Source organism: Pseudophryne corroboree, chromosome 6 (assembly GCF_028390025.1).
Source record: "Pseudophryne corroboree isolate aPseCor3 chromosome 6, aPseCor3.hap2, whole genome shotgun sequence".
Taxonomy (NCBI): Eukaryota; Metazoa; Chordata; class Amphibia; order Anura; family Myobatrachidae; genus Pseudophryne; species Pseudophryne corroboree.
In genome coordinates, this window is record NC_086449.1 from 581,350,884 (window position 1) to 581,371,151 (window position 20,268).

Here is a 20,268-nt window from a genome sequence, read left to right on the forward strand (position 1 = left end):
CTCTGAGTCCACCGCATGACGCTGGGGCTCCACAGGTGGAGCCAGGTGCGGTGGGGGCGCGTCTCGGGAACTTCAGCGACCAGTGGGCTCGCTCACAGGTGGTTCCCTGGGTTCTGCAAGTAGTATCACAGGGATACAAGCTGGAGTTTCGGGGCGACTCCCCCTCGCCGTTACCTCAAATCAGTCTTACCTACTGCCCTCGAGGAGAGGTAGTACTGGCGGCAATTCACAAGCTGTACTTCCAGCAGGTGATAATCACGGTACCCCTCCTTCAACAAGGCCGGGGTTACTAGTCCACAATGTTTGTGGGACCGAAACCAGACGGTTCGGTGAGACCCATTCTAAAATTGAGATCCTTGAACACTTATATACGAAGGTTCAAGTTCAAAATGGAATCGCTCAGGGCGGTTATTGCAAGCCTGGACGAAGGGGATTACATGGTATCACTGGACATCAAGGATGCTTACCTGCATGTCCCCATTTACCTTCCTCACCAGGAATACCTCGAAATTGTGGTACAGGACTGTCATTACCAATTCCAGACGTTGCCGTTGGTCTGTCCCCGGCACCGAGGGTATTTACCAAGGTAATGGCCGAAATGATGATACTCCTTCGAAAAAAGGGAGTTATAATTATCCCGTACTTGGACGATCTCCTTATAAAGGCGAGGTCTAGGGAGCAGTTGTTCGTCGGAGTAGCACTATCTCGGGAAGTGCTACAACAGCACGGCTGGATTCTGAATAGTCCAAAGTCGCAGCTGGTTCCTACGACGCGTCTACTGTTCCTGGGTATGGTTCTGGACACAGAACAGGGAAAAGGGTTTCTCCCGGAGGAGAAGGCCAAGGAGTTGTCATCTCTAGTCAGAGACCTCCTAATACAAATACAGGGTCGGTGCATCAATGCACGCGAGTCCTGGGAAAGATGGTAGCTTCTTACGAAGAAATTCCATTCGGTAGGTTCCATGCAATGGGATCTGTTGGACAAGAGGTCCGGGTCGCATCTTCAGATGCATCGGCTGATAACCCTGTCTCCAAGGGCCAGAGTGTCGCTGTTGGGGTGGCTGCAGAGTGCTCAAATTCTAGAGGGCCGCAGATTCGGCATACAGGACTGGGTCCTGGTGACCACAGATGCCAGCCTTCGAGGCTGGGGGGCAGTAACACAGGGAAGAAACTTCCAAGGACTACGGTCAAGTCAGGAGACTTCCCTACACATAAATATTCTGGGACTAAGGGCCATTCACAATGCCCTAAGTCAGGCTAGACCCCTGCTTCAACACCAGCCGGTGCTGATCCAGTCAGACAACATCACGGCGGTCGCCCATGTAAACCAGCAGGGCGGCACAAGAAGCAGGATGGTGATGGCAGAAGCCACAAGGATTTTCCGATGGGCGGAAAATCATGTGTTAGCACTGTCAGCAGTGTTCATTCCTGGAGTGGACAACTGGGAAGCAGACTTTCTCAGCAGGCACGACCTCCACCTGGGAGAGTGGGGACTTCATCCAGAAGTCTTCAAAATGATTGTACACCGTTGGGAAAGGCCACAGGTGACGTGATGGCGTCACGCCTCAACAAAAAGCTAAAAAGATATTGCGCCAGGTCAAGGAACCCTCAGGCGATAGCTGTGGACGCTCTGGTAACACCGTGGGTGTACCAGTCGGTGTATGTGTTGAGAATACTAAGTAGGAGAGGAGTAAGAACTATACTCGTGGTTCCGGATTGGCCAGGAAGAGCTTGGTACCCAGAACTTCAAGAAATGATCTCAGAGGACCCATGGCCTCTGCCGCTCAGACAGGACCTGCTGCAGCAGGGGCCCTGCCTGTTCCAAGACTTACCGCGGCTGTGTTTGACGGCATGGCGGTTGAACACCGGATCCTAAAGGAAAAAGGCATTCCGGAGGAGGTCATTCCTACGCTGAAAATATTAAGGCTAGGAAAGATGTGATCGCAAAAGATTATCACCGCATATGGCAAAAATATGTTGCTTGGTGTGAGGCCAGGAAGGCCCCAACGGAGGAATTTCAACTGGGTCGATTTCTGCACTTCCTACAGTCAGGAGTGACTACGGGCCTAAAATTGGGTTACGTTAAGGTCCAGATTTCGGCTCTGTACATTTTCTTCCAAAAAGAACTGGCTTCACTGCCTGAAGTTCAGACTTTTGTTAAGGGAGTGCTGCATATTCAGACCCCGTTTGTGCCTTTAGTGGCACCGTGGGATCTCAACGGGTGTTGGATTTCCTGAAGTCGCATTGGGTTGAGCCACTTAAATCCGTAGAGCTAAAATACCTCACGTGGAAAGTAGTCATGCGATTGGCCTTGGCGTCGGCCAGGCGTGTATCAGAATTGGCGGTTTTGTCATGCAAAAGCCCTTATCTGATTTTCATATGGATAGGGCGGAATTGAGGACTCGTTCCCAATTCCTTCCTAAGGTGGTATCAGCTTTTCATGTGAACCAACCTATTGTGGTGCCTGCGGCTATGTGGGACTTGGAGGACTCCAAGTTACTGGACGTAGTCAGGGCCCTGAAAATAGATGTTTCCATGACGGCTGGAGTCAGGAAAACTGACTCGCTATTTATCCTGTATGCACCCAACAAGCTGGGTGCTCCTGCTTCTAAGCAGACTATTGCTCGCTGGATCTGTAGCACGATTCAACTTGCACATTCTGCGGCTGGACTGCCGCACCCTAAATCTGTACAAGCCCATTCCACGAGGAAAGTGGGCTCTTCTTGGGCGGCTGCCCGAGGGGTCTCGGCTTTACAACTTTGCCGAGCTGTTACTTGGTCAGGTTCAAACAATTTTGAAAAAGTTTGCAAGTTTGATACCCTGGCTGAGGAGGACCTTGAGTTTGCTCATTCGGTGCTGCAGAGTCATCCGCACTCTCCCGCCCGTTTGGGAGCTTTGGTATAATCCCCATGGTCCTTACGGAGTTCCCAGCATCCACTTGGACGTCAGAGAAAATCAGATTTTACTCACCGGTAAATCTATTTCTCGTAGTCCGTAGTGGATGCTGGGCGCCCATCCCAAGTGCGGATTGTCTGCAATACTTGTATATAGTTATTGCCTAACTAAAGGGTTATTGTTATGAGCCATCTGTTAGTGAGGCTCAGTTATATTTCATACTGTTAACTGGGTATAATATCACGAGTTATATGGTGTGATTGGTGTGGCTGGTATGAGTCTTACCCGAGATTCAAAATCCTTCCTTATTGTGTCAGCTCTTCCGGGCACAGTATCCTAACTGAGGTCTGGAGGAGGGTCATAGTGGGAGGAGCCAGTGCACACCAGGTAGTCCTAAAGCTTTCTTTAGTTGTGCCCAGTCTCCTGCGGAGCCGCTATTCCCCATGGTCCTTACGGAGTTCCCAGCATCCACTACGGACTACGAGAAATAGATTTACCGGTGAGTAAAATCTTATTATAGGTCACCTGGAAAATTACAATATATAATTAGCTCCACCTGTGGATCTTTAAAAAAAAATGTGTCAGCGAGTAATGAGGACACCTGTGCACCTGCTAGGTGAGCTGCTTGGGGTCCTGAGGATGGAGCTTGGGAACTGCTCTAGTCAGGTAAAGCAGTACTGAGGGTAACCTGGCGTTGGACACCTGCTCTAATTTATACTTTGTTCTTCTCTATTTCAGTTCTCTGTCTTCCTGGGGCTTATATTTTTCCTGGAACTGACTGCGGGTATCCTGGCCTTCGTATTTAAAGACTGGATCAAAGATCAACTAAATTTCTTTATAAATAACAATGTGAAGGCGTATCGAGATGATATAGACCTGCAAAACCTCATTGATTTTGCTCAGGAATATGTAAGTGTGATTGTACTACGTTTGCCAGATTAATCTGCACATATTCTTGTGTGGGGCACTGCCGGCGCTCATTGACATTTTGTAGTTTTGTATGTTAGTTTTTCTTCAGGTAAGGCCACTACAGCCCTCTAGTGGCAATATTGGGAACAGTGTTTCCCAACTCCAGTCCTCAGGGACCCCTAACAGTGCATGTTTTTCCAGATAAGCAAGTTGGTGCACAGGTGTATTCACTACTGGCTAACGCATTTTAAAAGATCTGCAGGTAGTGCTAATTATTTAATTTGTGATGCTGAGGAGATCTGTAAAACATGCACTGTTAGGGGTTCCCAAGGACTGGAGTAGGGAAACACTACCATAATCATTCGAATTGATGTGTTTTTATCACACGTCTTATTGGAATTTCTGTAGAAATAGTAAAATAGGGAAAATCGGGCTAACTGTACTTGTTGGGGAGCCCTATGTCTATTTTATTTTACTTTAATTTTTATTTTTAAGGTGTAATTTGTACTTATAATGTGTAGTCATAGGAATATGAAGTTATTTATTTGTATATTATTTTTCTTACTAAATGTTTCCTCAGTGGTCCTGTTGTGGGGCTCATGGACCCAATGACTGGAACCTCAACATCTACTTCAATTGCACAGACTCCAATCCAAGCAGAGAACGCTGTGGGGTACCATTTTCCTGCTGTGTGAAGGACCCTGCGGTAAGAGGCTGCTGTTTATGTTGGGGTTTTTTGTTATTTTCTCTAACGTCCTAGAGGATGCTGGGGACTCCGTAAGGACCATGGGGATAGACGGGCTCCGCAGGAGACATGGGCACTTTAAGAAAGACTTTAGGTCTGGGTGTGCACTGGCTCCTCCCTCTATGCCCCTCCTCTAGACCTCAGTTTGATACTGTGCCCAGAGGAGATGGGTGCACTTCAGGGAGCTCTCCTGAGCTACTGTACCTGACAGAAAGTATATTTGTTAGGTTTTTTATTTTCAGGGAGCCTGCTGGCAACAGACTCCCTGCATCGAGGGACTGAGGGGAGAGAAGCAGACCTACTTCTGTGAGTTTCAAGGCTCTGCTTCTTAGGCTTCTGGACACAATTAGCTCCAGAGGGATCGGTACGCAGGTCTCACCCTCGCCGTCCGTCCCAGAGCTGCGCCGCCGTCCCCCTCGCAGAGCTGGAAGATAGAAGCCGGGTGAGTATGAGAAGAAAAGAAGACTTCAGAGGCGGCAGAAGACTTCAGATCTTCACTGAGGTAACGCACAGCAGTAAAGCTGTGCACCATTGCTCCCACACACCTCACACACGGTAGTCACTGTAAGGGTGCAGGGCGCAGGGGGGGGTGCCCTGGGCAGCATATAGACCTCTTTTTGGCACAAATAAGTATATATACAGCTGGGCACTGTATATATAAGAGCCCCCGACAAATTTTGAGATTTTAAGCGGAACAGAAGCCCATTGCCGAGGGGGCGGGGCTTCTCCCTCAGCACTCACCAGCGCCATTTTTCTCCACAGCACCGCTGAGAGGAAGCTCCCCAGACTCTCCCCTGCTTATACCACGGTAGACAGAGAGTTTTAAAGAAGAGGGGGGGCACAAAATTAGGCGCATATTGTATATGTAAACAGCGCTATCTGGGTAAACATAAAATTATTGTGTTTTTTTTTCCTGGGTCATATAGCTCTGGGGTGTGTGCTGGCATACTCTCTCTCTGTCTCTCCAAAGGGCCTGGTGGGGAAACTGTCTTCAGATAAGAGGTTCCCTGTGTGTGTGGTGTGTCGGTACGCGTGTGTCGACATGTCTGAGGTAGAAGGCTCACCTAGGGAGGAGGGGGAGCGTATGAATGTGAGGTCTCCATCGGCGGTGCCGACACCTGACTGGGTGGATATGGGGAATGTTTTAAGTGCTAGTGTGAACTTATTGCACAAGAGATTAGACAAAGCTAAAGCTAAGGAACAGTCAGGGAGTGAACCCGTGTCTGTCCCTATGTCGCCGGAACCTTCAGGGTCTCAGAAGCGCCCACTATCCCAAATAGCAGACACTGATACCGACACGGATTCGGACTCCAGTGTCGACTACGATGATGTAAAGTTACAGCCAAAAGTGGCTAAATGTATTCGATATATGATTATTGCAATAAAAGAAGTGTTGCATATCACAGAGGAACCCCTTGTCCCTGACACGAGGGTACACATGTATAAGGGAAAGAAGCCCGAGGTAACTTTTCCCTCCGCACATGAGTTGAACGAATTATGTGAGAAAGCGTGGGAATCTCCAGACAAAAAACTGCAGATTCCCAAAAGGATTCTTATGGCGTATCCTTTCCCGCCAACGGACAGGATACGGTGGGAATCCTCCCCTAAGGTGGACAAAGCGTTGACACGCTTGTCAAAAAAGATAGCGCTGCCATCACAAGATACGGCTACCCTCAAGGATCCTGCTGACCGCAAGCAGGAGATTACCTTGAAATCCATTTACACACATTCTGGTACATTACTCAGACCGCAATTGCATCGGCCTGGGTTTGTAGAGCGGTAGCAGCATGGACAGATTCCTTATCGGCGGAGATTGAGACCCTAGATAAGGATACCATTTTATTGACCTTAGGCCATATAAAGGATGCTGTCTTATATATGAGGGATGCTCAAAGAGACATTAGTTTACTGGGTTCCAGAATAAACCCTATGTCAATCTCTGCTAGACGAGTCCTCTGGACCCGGCAGTGGACAGGTTATGCCGACTCAAAAAGACATATGGAGGTTTTACCTTACAAGGGTGAGGAATTGTTTGGGGAAGGTCTCTCGGACCTGGTCTCCACAGCTACGGCAGGCAAATCGAATTTTTTGCCTTATGTTCCCTCACAACCTAAGAAAGCGCCACATTATCAAATGCAGTCCTTTCGTTCAAATAAAAGCAAAAGAGTGCGTGGATTGTCCTTTCTTGCCAGAGGTAAGGGCAGAGGTAAAAAGCTGCACAGCACAGCTAGTACCCAGGAACAGAAATCCTCCCCGGCCTCTGCAAAATCCACCGCATGACGCTGGGGCTCCGCTGAGGGAGTCCGCCCCAGTGGGGGCACGTCTTCGACTTTTCAGCCACATCTGGGTTCACTCACAGGTGGATCCCTGGGCAATAGAAATTGTTTCTCAGGGATACAAGCTGGAATTCGAAGAGGTGCCTCCTCGCCGGTTTTTCAAATCGGCTCTACCGACTTCTCCCCTAGAAAGGGAGATAGTGTTAAATGCTATTCACAAATTGTGTCTTCAACAAGTGGTGGTCGAAGTTCCCCTGCTTCAGAGAGGGAAGGGATACTACTCCACCCTGTTTGTAGTTCCGAAACCGGACGGTTCAGTCAGACCCATATTGAATTTAAAATCCCTGAACCTATACTTAAAACGGTTCAAGTTCAAAATGGAATCGCTCAGAGCGGTCATCGCCAGCCTGGAAGGGGGGATTTTATGGTATCCCTGGACATAAAGGATGCATACCTTCATGTTCCCATATATCCACCTCATCAGGCGTACCTGAGATTTGCGGTACATGATTGTCATTATCAATTTCAGACGTTGCCGTTTGGGCTTTCCACGGCCCCGAGGATTTTCACCAAGGTAATGGCGGAAATGATGGTGCTCCTGCGCAAGCAGGGTGTCACAATTATCCCGTACTTGGATGATCTCCTCATAAAAGCGAGATCACGAGAGAAGTTACTGAACAGCGTGTCACTTTCGGTGAAGGTGTTACAGCAACACGGCTGGATTCTCAATATCCCGAAGTCGCAGCTGGTTCCTACGACTCGTTTGACCTTCTTGGGCATGGTTCTGGACACAGACCAGAAAAAGGTTTTTCTCCCGATAGATAAAGCTCAGGAACTCATGACTCTAGTCAAGAACCTATTGAAGCCAAATCAAGTGTCTGTGCATCATTGCACTCAAGTCCTGGGAAAAATGGTGGCAACATACGAGGCCATTCCCTTCGGCAGGTTCCGTGCAAGGACTTTCCAATGGGACCTATTGGACAAGTGGTCCGGGTCACATCTACAAATTCATCAGCTGATCACCCTGTCCCCCAGGGCCAGGGTATCTCTCCTGTGGTGGCTGCAGAGTGCTCACCTTTTGGAAGGACGCAGGTTCGGCATTCAGGATTGGATCCTGGCGACCACGGACGCGAGCCTCAGAGGGTGGAGAGCAGTCACACTGGGAAGAAACTTCCAAGGACTTTGGACAAGTCAAGAGACTTGTCTTCACATCAACATCCTGGAACTGAGGGCCATATACAACGCCCTACGTCAAGCGGAGAACTTACTTTGCGACCAACCAGTTCTGATCCAGTCAGACAACATCACCGCAGTGGCTCATGTAAACCGCCAAGGCGGCACAAGGAGCAGGGTGGCAATGGCGGAAGCCACCAAGATTCTTCGCTGGGCGGAAAATCATGTAAGCGCACTGTCAGCAGTGTTCATTCCGGAGTGGACAACTGGGAAGCAAACTTCCTCAGCAGACACGACCTGCATCCAGGGGAGTGGGGACTTCATCGGGAAGTCTTCGCACAGATTGCAAGTCAGTGGGGACTGCCCCAGATAGACATGATGGCATCCGCCTCAACAAAAAGCTACAGAGGTATTGCGCCAGATCAAAAGATCCTCAGGCGGTAGCAGTAGACGCCCTAGTGACACCGTGGGTGTTCCAGTCGGTCTATGTGTTTCCTCCACTTCCTCTCATACCCAAGGTATTGAGAATAATAAGAAAAAGAGGAGTGAGAACAATTCTCATTGTTCCAGATTGGCCACGAAGGGCCTGGTATCCGGATCTGCTGGAAATGCTCACAGAAGATCCGTGGCCTCTTCCTCTACGACAGGACCTGTTACAACAGGGGCCATGTCTGTTCCAAGACTTACCGCGGCTGCATTTGACGGCATGGCGGTTGAACGCCGGATCCTAGCGGAAAAGGGAATTCCGGATGAGGTCATTCCTACTCTGATAAAGGCTAGGAAGGACGTGACAGCTAAACATTATCACCGTATATGGCGAAAATATGTTTCTTGGTGTGAGGCCAGGAATGCTCCTACGGAAGAATTCCATCTGGGCCGTTTCCTTCACTTCCTACAGACTGGAGTGAATTTAGGCCTAAAGTTAGGATCCATTAAGGTTCAGATTTCGGCCTTATCCATTTTCTTTCAAAAAGAATTGGCTTCTCTCCCAGAAGTACAGACTTTTGTAAAGGGAGTGCTGCATATTCAGCCTCCTTTTTATACCTCCGGTGGCGCCTTGGAACCTTAACGTGGTGTTGAGTTTCCTTAAGTCGCACTGGTTTGAACCACTTCAAGCGGTGGAGTTAAAATATCTCACTTGGAAGGTGGTCATGTTATTAGCCTTGGCTTCGGCTAGGCGAGTGTCGGAATTGGCGGCGTTGTCTCATAAAAGCCCCTATCTGGTTTTCCATATGGATAGGGCGGAATTGCGGACTTGCCCTCAATTCTTGCCTAAGGTGGTGTCATCTTTTCATATGAACCAACCTATTGTGGTGCCTGTGGCTACACGAGATTTGGAGGATTCTGAGTCCCTTGATGTAGTCAGGGCTTTGAAAATTTATGTGGCCAGAACGGCTAGAGTCAGGAAAACGGAAGCACTGTTTGTCCTATATGCAGCCAACAAGGTTGGCACCCCTGCTTCGAAGCAGACTATTGCTCGCTGGATCTGTAATACGATCCAGCAGGCGCATTCTACGGCTGGATTGCCGTTGCCAAAATCAGTCAAGGCCCATTCCACTAGGAAGGTGGGCTCGTCTTGGGCAGCTGCCCGAGGGGTCTCGGCACTACAACTGTGCCGAGCTGCTACTTGGTCGGGTTCAAACACCTTTGCAAAGTTCTATAAGTTTGATACCCTGGCTGAGGAGGACCTAAGGTTTGCTCATTCGGTGCTGCAGAGTCATCGGTACTCTCCCGCCCGTTTGGGAGCTTTGGTATAATCTCCATGGTCCTTACGGAGTCCCCAGCATCCTCTAGGACGTTAGAGAACTTAAGATTTTAAACCTACCGGTAAATCTTTTTCTCGTAGTCCGTAGAGGTGCGGACTACTTCTGCGAGACTTGTATATAGTTTTGCTTACATAAGGGTTATGTTATAGTTCCATCAGGTTGGACTGATGCTACGTTATTTTTTTCATACTGTTAACTGTTTAATTAATACACAAGTTATACGGTGTAATTGGTGTGGCTGGTATGAATCTTGCCCTTGGATTAACAAAAATCCTTTCCTTGTACTGTCCATCTCCTCTGGGCACAGTTTCTCTAACTGAGGTCTAGAGGAGGGGCATAGAGGGAGGAGCCAGTGCACACCCAGCCTAAAGTCTTTCTTAAAGTGCCCATGTCTCCTGCGGAGCCCGTCTATCCCCATGGTCCTTACGGTGTCCCCAGCATCCTTTACGGACTACGAGAAAAAGATTTACCGGTAGGTTTAAAATCTTATTATTTTCCTTTATTTGATCAGTTTTGTAATTAAAACAATTAAACGTCCCCCATTACATTGAAATACACCCATTGCAACATTTTTAAAGCTAAATTGCCCTCATATGACTAGAAGCGTTTCCCCAAAGATGCAATTTGTGATCCAGCTCTAACTAATGCTGTACACTTGGGCACTGCTGAGTAACACCATCTCACCATCCTCGTGGAAACAATGGGCCTAATTAAGACCTGATCGCAGCAGCAAAATTGTTCTCTAATGGGCAATACCATGTGCACAGCATGTGTATAGAGAGTTAGATTTTGGTGGGGTGTTTAAACTGAAATCTAAATTACAGTGTAAAAATATAGCATCCATTATTTACCCTGCACAGAAACAATATAACCCACCCAACTCTAACTCTCTCTGCACATGTTATATCTGCCCCACCTGCAGTGCACATGGTTTTGTCCATTAGAGAACAAATTTTGCTGTTGCAATCAGGTCTGAATTAGGCCCACTGTACAGGAAAAAAGAAAGCACATTAGAAATGTATCATAATGATTCTGGACCCTGTGACTGTTTTAGATATCTTGCATCCTCATAATTGGAAAAATGTAGTAAGTATTTAAATATATTACATAGCACGGTCTTTCCCATATATCGCTGTCTATTTTTTTTGCTTTCCCATATAGATATACTGTATAATATTGAAATGTATTTTAGTACAGGTATTTAAAAAAAAAAAAAAAATTAATTAAATGAATGTTTAAAAACCTAATAGATCTGGATGATTAAAAGCCGGTATTTTGTAGTAACTTAGGTGTAGAAATGAATCTTTATCAGTGCTGAGCTGCTATTTCCAGGAAGCAGATTCCCTGCAGGCTGCGTTAGGCGTGCAAGTTGTTTCTATAATGAGCCCTGTCTCTGCCCCCACAGGAAGATGTTCCCAACACACAGTGCGGATATGATGTGAGACTGAAGCTGGTAAGATGGGTTTCTTTGTTACGTCTTTTTGTCTCTGGGATGATTAAGTAGCAACACACTTGGAACGCTTTCAATGAATTGGTTTTGGCTTCCGTACTTTTTTCATACTACAAAAGTCAATTAGCTTTTTCTTCTGGGCTGTGTACAGCTCTCTTCAAGTAATAAATTACCTCAAAGGTGCTGGACAATGCAGAAGTGCATAAATCATGGTGACATGCCTTAAGTTTTTTTGCCAAGGATATGATGACTCTGCTGGCACAAGCAGATGCTAATTATAAAGCATAATTGTATGGTGATTAGCTGCTCTTACCATCCCACACTAGGACACCAAAGTTCTCTCATACAAGGGTGTGATATCTCTGTCAGGCCAGATGTTGAGTTAAATCTCCCTATGTGCTCCTAGTTTACCAATGCCAGGGCTGATAAAGGTTGACCGTCTTTGTTCTGTGATATTGTCAGTCATGAACTGGCTTGTAGCTGATAAAATAAATAGATTTTACTCTATGGCTGTACTGTAATTCAAGAAGAGGCAACTGAAAAGCAGCACTAATGGGTGTGATATATAAGGTTGACATGGTCTGAATATTGACGTCGTAGTGTTGTGTGTTGACATTTACAACAATGGTATTTTAAACTAAACCTAATTGCAGCCTAACCCAGAAATAATGCATCAACATTCTGAACGTGTTGACATCCCGAATGCCAAAATCGTGACTACATACTGGGGGGTGGGGGACTTACAGCATTGCTTTCTAATTCTACCTAGTCAGATTTGTGTGTGCTAAGTGTTCTTTCTCCGGCAGGGTCCACAGGTTATCCACAGGATAACAGTGGGATATGATGGAGCGACAGCGCATTGGCACCAAACGATCACAAGCTTTCAGTCCTCCAAGGATGCAACGGGCCCGTCCATATATCCCCGCCCACAGGCAAATCTTGGGCATATGGATGGCTTCCGCAGGAACAGGGCACTGAATATTCAAATTCAGTAACACTCCTCCCCTCTATACTCCCAGAGTACCTCTGTTTTTTCTGTGCTCGTCGGAGCAACAGGGCTGGTGTGGGGGCTCCCACACTTAGTGAATATTTTATTTTTATTTTTACAACTTAAGACACATCCCTTCCCAGTTTCTACTAAAAACATGGTTCCGGGATGGTGCCGCTGCACGGAGCAGCGCATGGCGTGTCGGTCCTCACAAAGAGCACCCTCACAGCCACACGCAGCTCACTCACTGACTGCTGCAAGAGCTGGACGGAGCTTACAGATAGAAGCCCCGTCACAGCCCTCCCTACAGGAGACAAGGTATGCTGGGGGGACGGGGCGGTCAGCGCACGCTGCCGCCCCGCTGTGTGGGGTCCGTGTTGTAACCGCCGCCCGCACCCGCCGCTAATCCCGGCCGCCCGCCCCAGCCGCTCCGTCCGCGCTGTCCGCGGCTCAGCGCCCGCCGCAGCACAGCCCCGCCGCCAAGAGCCGCTCCACGCCGCTCCGGCCCGCCGCACTCCGTGTACACCCGCCGGCCACACTTCCATCACGGCCGCTCTCCTTAAAGCGCGCTCCCCGCCTCCCTGCACTTACTCCGGACAGGTCCGGCTACCGCTCCCCGCTGAGACACAGCGCTACACGGAGCACAGGGGGAGGGGGGAGAGGTCTGCACACAGGCAGTGCAGCTGCAAGGAGGGAAAAGCATAGGCTGCATGGCTGCCTGCCATATTACATAATACTATATGCTGCATGGGTTATATTATGCTGCATGGGTTATAATATGCTGCATGGGTTATATTAATAGGCTGTTAAGCCTATATTAAAGGCAATGTCAGGTACAGGTTATAGAGTCATGTATTGTAACCTGCCCTGTGATTCTAACTGTAAGCATGGAATGTGGGCCTTTTTTAACATGTTTCCTGTGTCTTCCTATGATTCCAGAACGTTCCTGTACTACATCTCTACTCCACCGGAGGCACAGGGGTGTAAGGGGGAATTTCCTATCAGGTTTCATATAGTACTGGCCACGTGCACTGCACTGCGGCTATATATATATATATATATATATATATATATATATATATATATATATATATATATATATATATATATTACACACCTTAGTAACAATTTTACTGAGTCGTGCAATTGTCTGTCTTTGTTTATTGTGTTGTCTGTCTGCATAATGAGTACGGCACCAGCAAAGACTAAAAAAAAAAAGAAAGAAAGAAAGAAGTTTTAATGCAATGTCTGTACATGAATCTACCACATCTTCAGTATGTTTTGTAGGTTTCCACTCCGGAACCCGGTTTCATTCCATTGTTACGCAAATGTAATGGCTGGGTTGCAATAAGAATTGGCCACCGCTCGACACGAGCGGCAAGATCGGAGTCTCGGATGAGACCGCCAAATCTAACAGAGGAGTCTCAGCCGTTGCAAAGGTCCAACTTCACTTTGGCAGACATTGATAATGACCAGTGCGTCAGTCTCTGAAGTTTACAGAGACTAAGGAGCCTCTAACAAAACGACAGAGATCTCCAATGGGGTTCTTATTTAGGATATCTTAATAAGATGTTAGTAGAAACACAAAATAACCGAATAACCGGTTCTATACCTTCTACTTACCCGTTTCCACACAGTGACATCTACATTGGAGAATCCGCCATTGGTGGATTCGTCTGTGTCAAACCTTATAAAGACCCTTCAGACGTAAGATAGATTTGGGTCACTAAGGCGCTCTTTGTATGGGAACAATGACGATCACATTATACTTATCGTTAATCAAATCTGAGAAGCTGCTGAGTATCTATGTACAGCTTCTGCTGCCGGCTGTTAGCTCGCTTCTCGCTTTTCATCGTCACTAGTTACAGCACGACAAGTACTTTGGCTGCGTTCTTGGCAAGCGGAGTCAGAGGTCAAAAGAACGGTGGTCAGAAGTTGTTAGGTCCTAAATTGGACAAATGCATTTCTCAGGCCAAGGCAGGGTGGGGGGGGAGGGGAGGGGGGGGGGGAGAGGTGAGGGGAGTCTAGTTTCCTGCCATTGCCTCCACCGGTACCAAGACGGAAATACTCTGGTCCGGCGTTCAAAGCCTTTAGGCTTCAGTTCTTTCAAGGCTGTGGTAGAGAAACAGCCACGCCTTGTAACGCCAGGGCGCTAAAGTCACCAACAAGCCAGTGGCTTGACGGGCTCCCAGGCCATCTCGGATTTCCAATTGTGGGAGCGCGCCTTCAGACGTTACATTTGCCAGGATTCCAGACATCCACTGATGGATGTATCCGCTATTTAGTGTTAAAAGAAAGCTGTCTCCCGCCACTGCGCTTTTTCAAGACAGGACTGCCTCTGTCGGACGACAAGAAGGCATTTTGGCAGATTGCCATTCAGTCTCTGCTGGATTCAGCAGTTTTTAATTCCAGCCCTGGTACACCAACAAGGTCAGGGTTATTATTCCCGTCTGTTTGTGGTACCGAAGCCGGAGGGCTCCGTCACAGTCTCAATCAGTAAGTCACTTACTACAGATTGCAGATGGAATTTCTGCGGTCAGTAATTGCAGATTTGGAGCCACAAGATTGCATGATTGCGCTTGATCTCAAGGATGCGTACTTACACATTCCGATTTGGTCACCTCATCAGAGGTTCTTGCGTTTTGCAATACGCCACAACCATTAACAGGCTCTACCGTTTGGCCTCTCGTCAGCGCCTCGGGTATTCACCAAAGTGATGTCTGTGATGATAGCTCATCTCAGATCCCTGGCAGTGATAATCGTTCCGTACTTAGACGATCTGCTCATAAAAGCTCCATCTCAACAGATGCTCCTCCAACTTGCGCTGCTAACGTACACCACGGTTGGAGTGTCAACTTCAAGAAATCGCATCTAATTCCGTCTCAACGACTTCAATTCCTAGGTATGATTCTCGATACGGTAAATCAAAGAATTTACCTACTACAACAGAAAGTACAGATTATTCGCCATCTGGTACAATTAGTGCTCAAGCCACGCACACTCTCGGTACATTTGTGTATTCGCCTATTAGGAACAATGGTGGTGGCTTTCGAATCGCTTCAGTTCGGAAGATTTCACTCGCGTCCATTTCAACAGCATGTGCTCGCACAGTGGTCGGCCTCGCATCTGCAGATTCCCCACAGGGTGAGGTTGTCGGCGAGGGTGTCTCTACTCTGGGGCTCAAGGTACACAATTTAACCGCAGGCGGTGGCTGGAATTGAATAATTCTAACGGCGAACGTGAGTCTCAGAGGTTGGGGAGCTGTAGTTCAAAATTGTCAGCGACAGGGTCTCTGGGCGGATCACGACAGATTGCTGTCTATAAATGTCCTGGAACTCAGAGCAATTTACAATGCACTACGACAAGCAGTACACATGCTTCCCTCTCAGACTGTCCAAGTGCAGTCAGACAACGCGACGGCAGTCGCATACATCAACAACCAAGGAGGAACGAGAAGCCGCATGGCAATGCGGGAAGTAGCTCGAATCCTCAATTGGCCAGAATACCACCAGGTGATATTGTCGGCAGGGTTCATTCCGGGAGTGGACAACTGGGAGGCGGATTATCTCAGCCGTCGGGATTTTCATCCAGGAGAATGGGCATTAAATCCAGAGGTGTTTCAAATGTTGGTCCACAGGTGGGGTTACCCTCAGGTGGACCTGATGGCATCTCGCCACAATTACCAAACGCCCCAGTATGTGTCCAGAACGAGAGATTCAAGGGCAGTGGCGGTGGATGCTCTCACAATCGCGTGGCCGTACAGCCTCGTGTATCTGTTTCCACCGTTTCGGCTGCTCTCTCGGTTGCTAAAACGGATCAAAAGAGAGTCCGTCACAGTCATACTAGTGGTGCCTCATTGGTCTCGGAGAGCTTGGTTCTCGGATCTCCGCGGACTACTCGCAGACGATCCTTGGCCGCTCCTACTACGTCCAGACCTGTTACAACAGGGTCCGTTCTTTTACCCTGATTTAGCGCTGCTGCGTTTGACGGGGTGGCTGTTGAGACCGCCCTCTTAAGAAGAGAGGGCATTACAGTATCGGTTATACCAACCATGTTACGAGCTAGGAAGCCGGTTACGGCAGCTCATTATTACAGAATTTGGCGTGCCTATATAGGTTGGGGTGAAGCTCGGAAGTTTCCGACATCATCTTTCAAGTTATCCCGTCTTTTGTTATTTCTACAGACAGGGTTAGATGGAGGACTGCGTTTATCTACACTAAAGGTGCAGGTATCTGCGTTGTCAATTTATTTATTTTCAAAGACGATTGGCTCTATTGCCGTCGGTACACACTTTTCTACAAGGTGTCCTCAGAGTACAGCCTCCATTCATTCCACCTACAGCGCCATGGGACTTGAATCTGGTTTTAGATTTCTTACAGTCTTCATATTTTGAACCCTTACAGCAAGTGGATATTAAGTTTCTCACTTGGAAAATTTTTTTCTTCTAGCCTTAGCTTCGGCAAGGCATGTTTCAGATTTGGGTTCCTTGTCATGCAAGCCACCGTATTTGGTGTTTCATGATGACAGAGCGGAACTTCGGACGAATCCCGCTTTCTTACCAAAGGTAGTGTCATCTTTTCACATCAATCAACCAATAGTAGTTCCTGTGTTAACAGCACATTCTGGAACTCTGGATATGGTACGCGCATTACGCGTTTATGTATCCCGAACGTCTACAGTTCGTAAGACGGATACGTTGTTTGTTTTCTATGATGCTGCCAAGATGGGTTGGCCAGTTTCTAAGCAGACCTTATCCAGATGGATAAAACTGACTATACGTCAGGCTTACCTTAATGCTAGGTTACAGCCGCATACATCAGTAACAGCTCATTCCACACGTTCTGTGGGAACTTCATGGGCAGCTGGTCGTGGAGCTTCTATGACGCAGCTTTGCCGTGCGGCTACATGGTCTTCAGTGCACACGTTTGTGCGCTTTTACAAGTTTGATACGTTTTGCGGCATCAGCATCTAGCTTTGGCCGCCTAGTGTTACAGGTGTCAAACAGCTCTCCCGCCCACGGGGGAAGCTTTGGTACGTTCCAAGAGTACTCCAGTGACCCCTAGTGGATGAAAAAGAAAATAGGCTTTTGGTACTTACCAGGTAAATCCTTTTCTTTGAATCCATAGGGGGCACTGGACGCCCACCCAGAGCAGTTTTACCTGGTTTGTGGTAAGCTCAGGGGATCTTATGGTACACATTTTCACCGACTGGTTCAAATTTTCTAGTTCTATCGGTTATGGTGTCAACTGTTTCGTTGTCAGTTACGTTATGTGTCAACTTTATGGTTGTCCGTGATGTTATAGGTAATTCTCCATTGTCAACCTCTCTTTCGCTCCTGTTCGGCTCAGTAAAAAACACTGAGGTACTCTGGGAGTATGGAGGGGAAGAGTGTTACTGAATTTGAATATTCAGTGCCCTGTTCCTGCGGAAGCCGTCCATATCCCCAAGAGTACTCCAGTGCCCCCTATGGATTCAAAGAAAAGGATTTACCTGGTAAGTACCAAAATCCTATTTTTATTTTTATAGTCTAAATGTGTTTTTGAGCGATCTTTCTTAACAGCGTCTTATACGCATATTGGAAAGAGTCGCTCCAACAACTCTCCGCGGGGTCGCAACAATTCTTACCCATGTGTACAGTGCTGTCTCGACGGGCGTCTGTGTTGGATATACTAGCAGGTCCAGCAGACGTTTCCAGGCTGTAGCCGGAGCACGGGGAGAAGGTAAGACATCGGTTCCACGTAGTCGGGGAATACGGACACAGCCGCACTGTATTGGGAGGAGACTACCAAACGGTAGCTGACGCGCCGCCACCACGGGTGCTCCAGCGCTAGGCCTTAGGGATCATAAGGCACCAGGATTAGTATGAGGCTGCAATCCTTAGGCTTGATGTCAGCGGTGGGGAGTTAGATGCTCTCCTGGTCGCCCCTCCCCCTAGTTAATGATCAGTTTCCGTGAGTCTCCCGCCATGAACTGTTGCCTCACTTCCGCCTCAGATGCTACCACGAGGGGTCTCAGTCGCAGCATAGGCTGCTGTGTCTGTGTTCACTGAACGCTACCGTGAGGAGACCCGGTCGCAGTACAGGCGTCTGTATGACCGGTTTGTCTGTATGCACAGTGCGTCTGTGTCCACTTAGAGTTCCCGGAGCGACAGTGTACACTAGTAGCTAACGTATTGATCGATCTTGGAAGTGAGGGGAGTCTCCCTGTATTCCACTCTACTGAGTACGGGTTATACAGCATTAAATTTCTATCTACTTTGTCAGTATGAATAGTTAAGTTTAAGTGCCTATTGTAATGTCTGGGTACATTACTGTGGTTTTCTTCGCATTGCGTCTGAATACTTTAAGATCTGTATAAAACAGAATTCTGTATGTACAACTACATACATTCAAATGTGTTTGTAGTTGATTATATGCTCATATGACTAATATATAACATGTGACTGCTAGTGTGATTGCTGACTTTAATGTTTGTCAGTTGTTTCTTCTGGTCCTCAATGCTGGTACATGGGTAGGGTCAGATTGATATCCCTTTAGTAGGTTAAAATGATTACAGTCACAATTTGTGTAGTACACTGTGAAAGTGCTGATTATCATGTCGAAGAGCGGCAAAGGTGACGAGGGTACACTCACAGCAACACCAACACTCATATCATGTTTGTCTTGCAAAACTGTATTATCCTCTCAGGATCTAGTACAGGAGGGTTTATGTGCAAATTGTTTTGTCGGGTACAGATAGATCAACCTTGGGCGATGTTTGCACAGACCTTGTCCAGTATAGCTGAACGGGTAATTCCTACAGCTTCACTACCAGGAATGGGGTATACTAATAACCCATACATGCAGCTCCCTACTTACGGTATATCTTTTCCCTCACCAGCTTCTCCAAAGAGACAAGCTGATAAACACATTCACAGGCTATACAGGATAATACATCGGACGATGAAAGCTCTATATGCTCTACTTCGGCATAGGAGGAACAAGTAGAAGGTCTCAGCTCAGTGGATATAGCTGAGCTAATTAGAGAAATAAAGGCCATTCTATCCTTAGAGGATTCAGCAGAGCCTGTGTTAAAAACCAAGGCACCTGTATTTAAACGGCCCAAAGCAGGTAAGACTGAGTTTCCAGACTCAGAGCAGCTTAAGGAAATCATGGAAGAGGCTTGGGATAAAACCACTAAAAAATATAGAATACCCAAAAAATGGGATTCCAACTATCCTTTTCCAGCTGGGGACTGTTTAAAATGGAAAATGGCTCCCAAAGTAGATACGCATGTCATTCGATTAGTGCGAAAATCTATATTGCCTTTGCCATCATCGTCATTGGATGATGTCACTGATAGGAGAGTGGATGGTTTTCTGAAAACCAAATTTCTCTTACGTCCTAGAGGATGCTGTTAGATCCCGTGCCCGGAGGAGATTGGGTGCATTACAAGGGAGCTCTCCTGAGTTTCTCTGATAAAGAATTTTGTTAGGTTTTTTATTTTCAGGGAGCACTGCTGGCAACAGACTCCCTGCATCGTGGGACTGAGGAGAGAGAAGCAGACCTACTTAAGTGATAGGCTCTGGTTCTTAAGCTACTGGACACCATTAGCTCCAGAGGGAGTCGGAACGCAGGTCTCCCCTCGCTGTTCGTCCCAGAGCCGCGCCGCCGTCCTCCTCACAGAGCCGGAAGATAGAAGCCGGCTGAGTATAAGAAGAAAAGAAGACTCCAAGGCAGCAGAAAACTTCAGATCTTCACTGAGGTAAGCGCGCAGCGATAACGCTGCGTGCCATTGCTCCCACACACTACACACACTAGCGGGCACTGATGGGTGCAGGGCACAGGGGGGGCGCCCTGGGCAGCAATAAAAACCTCTAATTCTGGCATTATAAGGTTAGACACTGCGGAGGCAGTAATTCTATAAATCCCCGGCCAGTTTTATGATATTTTGAGCGGGACCGAAGCCCGCCGCTGGAGGGGGCGGAGCTTGGTCCCTCAGCACTAACCAGCGCCATTTTCTCCACAGAGATCTGCAGAGAAGCTGGCTCCCCGGTCTCTCCCCTGCTGAACACGGTGACACACAGGC

General features: G+C 47.7%; 1 protein-coding gene across 1 annotated transcript in view; it reads left to right on the top strand.

The window, feature by feature from the left end:
• Window positions 1-20,268, top strand: part of TSPAN17 (tetraspanin 17) — a 177,594-nt gene that overhangs the window by 134,670 nt on the left and 22,656 nt on the right. Inside the window, exons 4-6 of the mRNA XM_063927916.1 lie at window positions 3,633-3,803; window positions 4,384-4,509; window positions 11,169-11,216. Of these exons, the coding sequence (XP_063783986.1) occupies window positions 3,633-3,803; window positions 4,384-4,509; window positions 11,169-11,216 (345 nt within the window). The remainder of the gene's footprint in view (window positions 1-3,632; window positions 3,804-4,383; window positions 4,510-11,168; window positions 11,217-20,268) is intronic.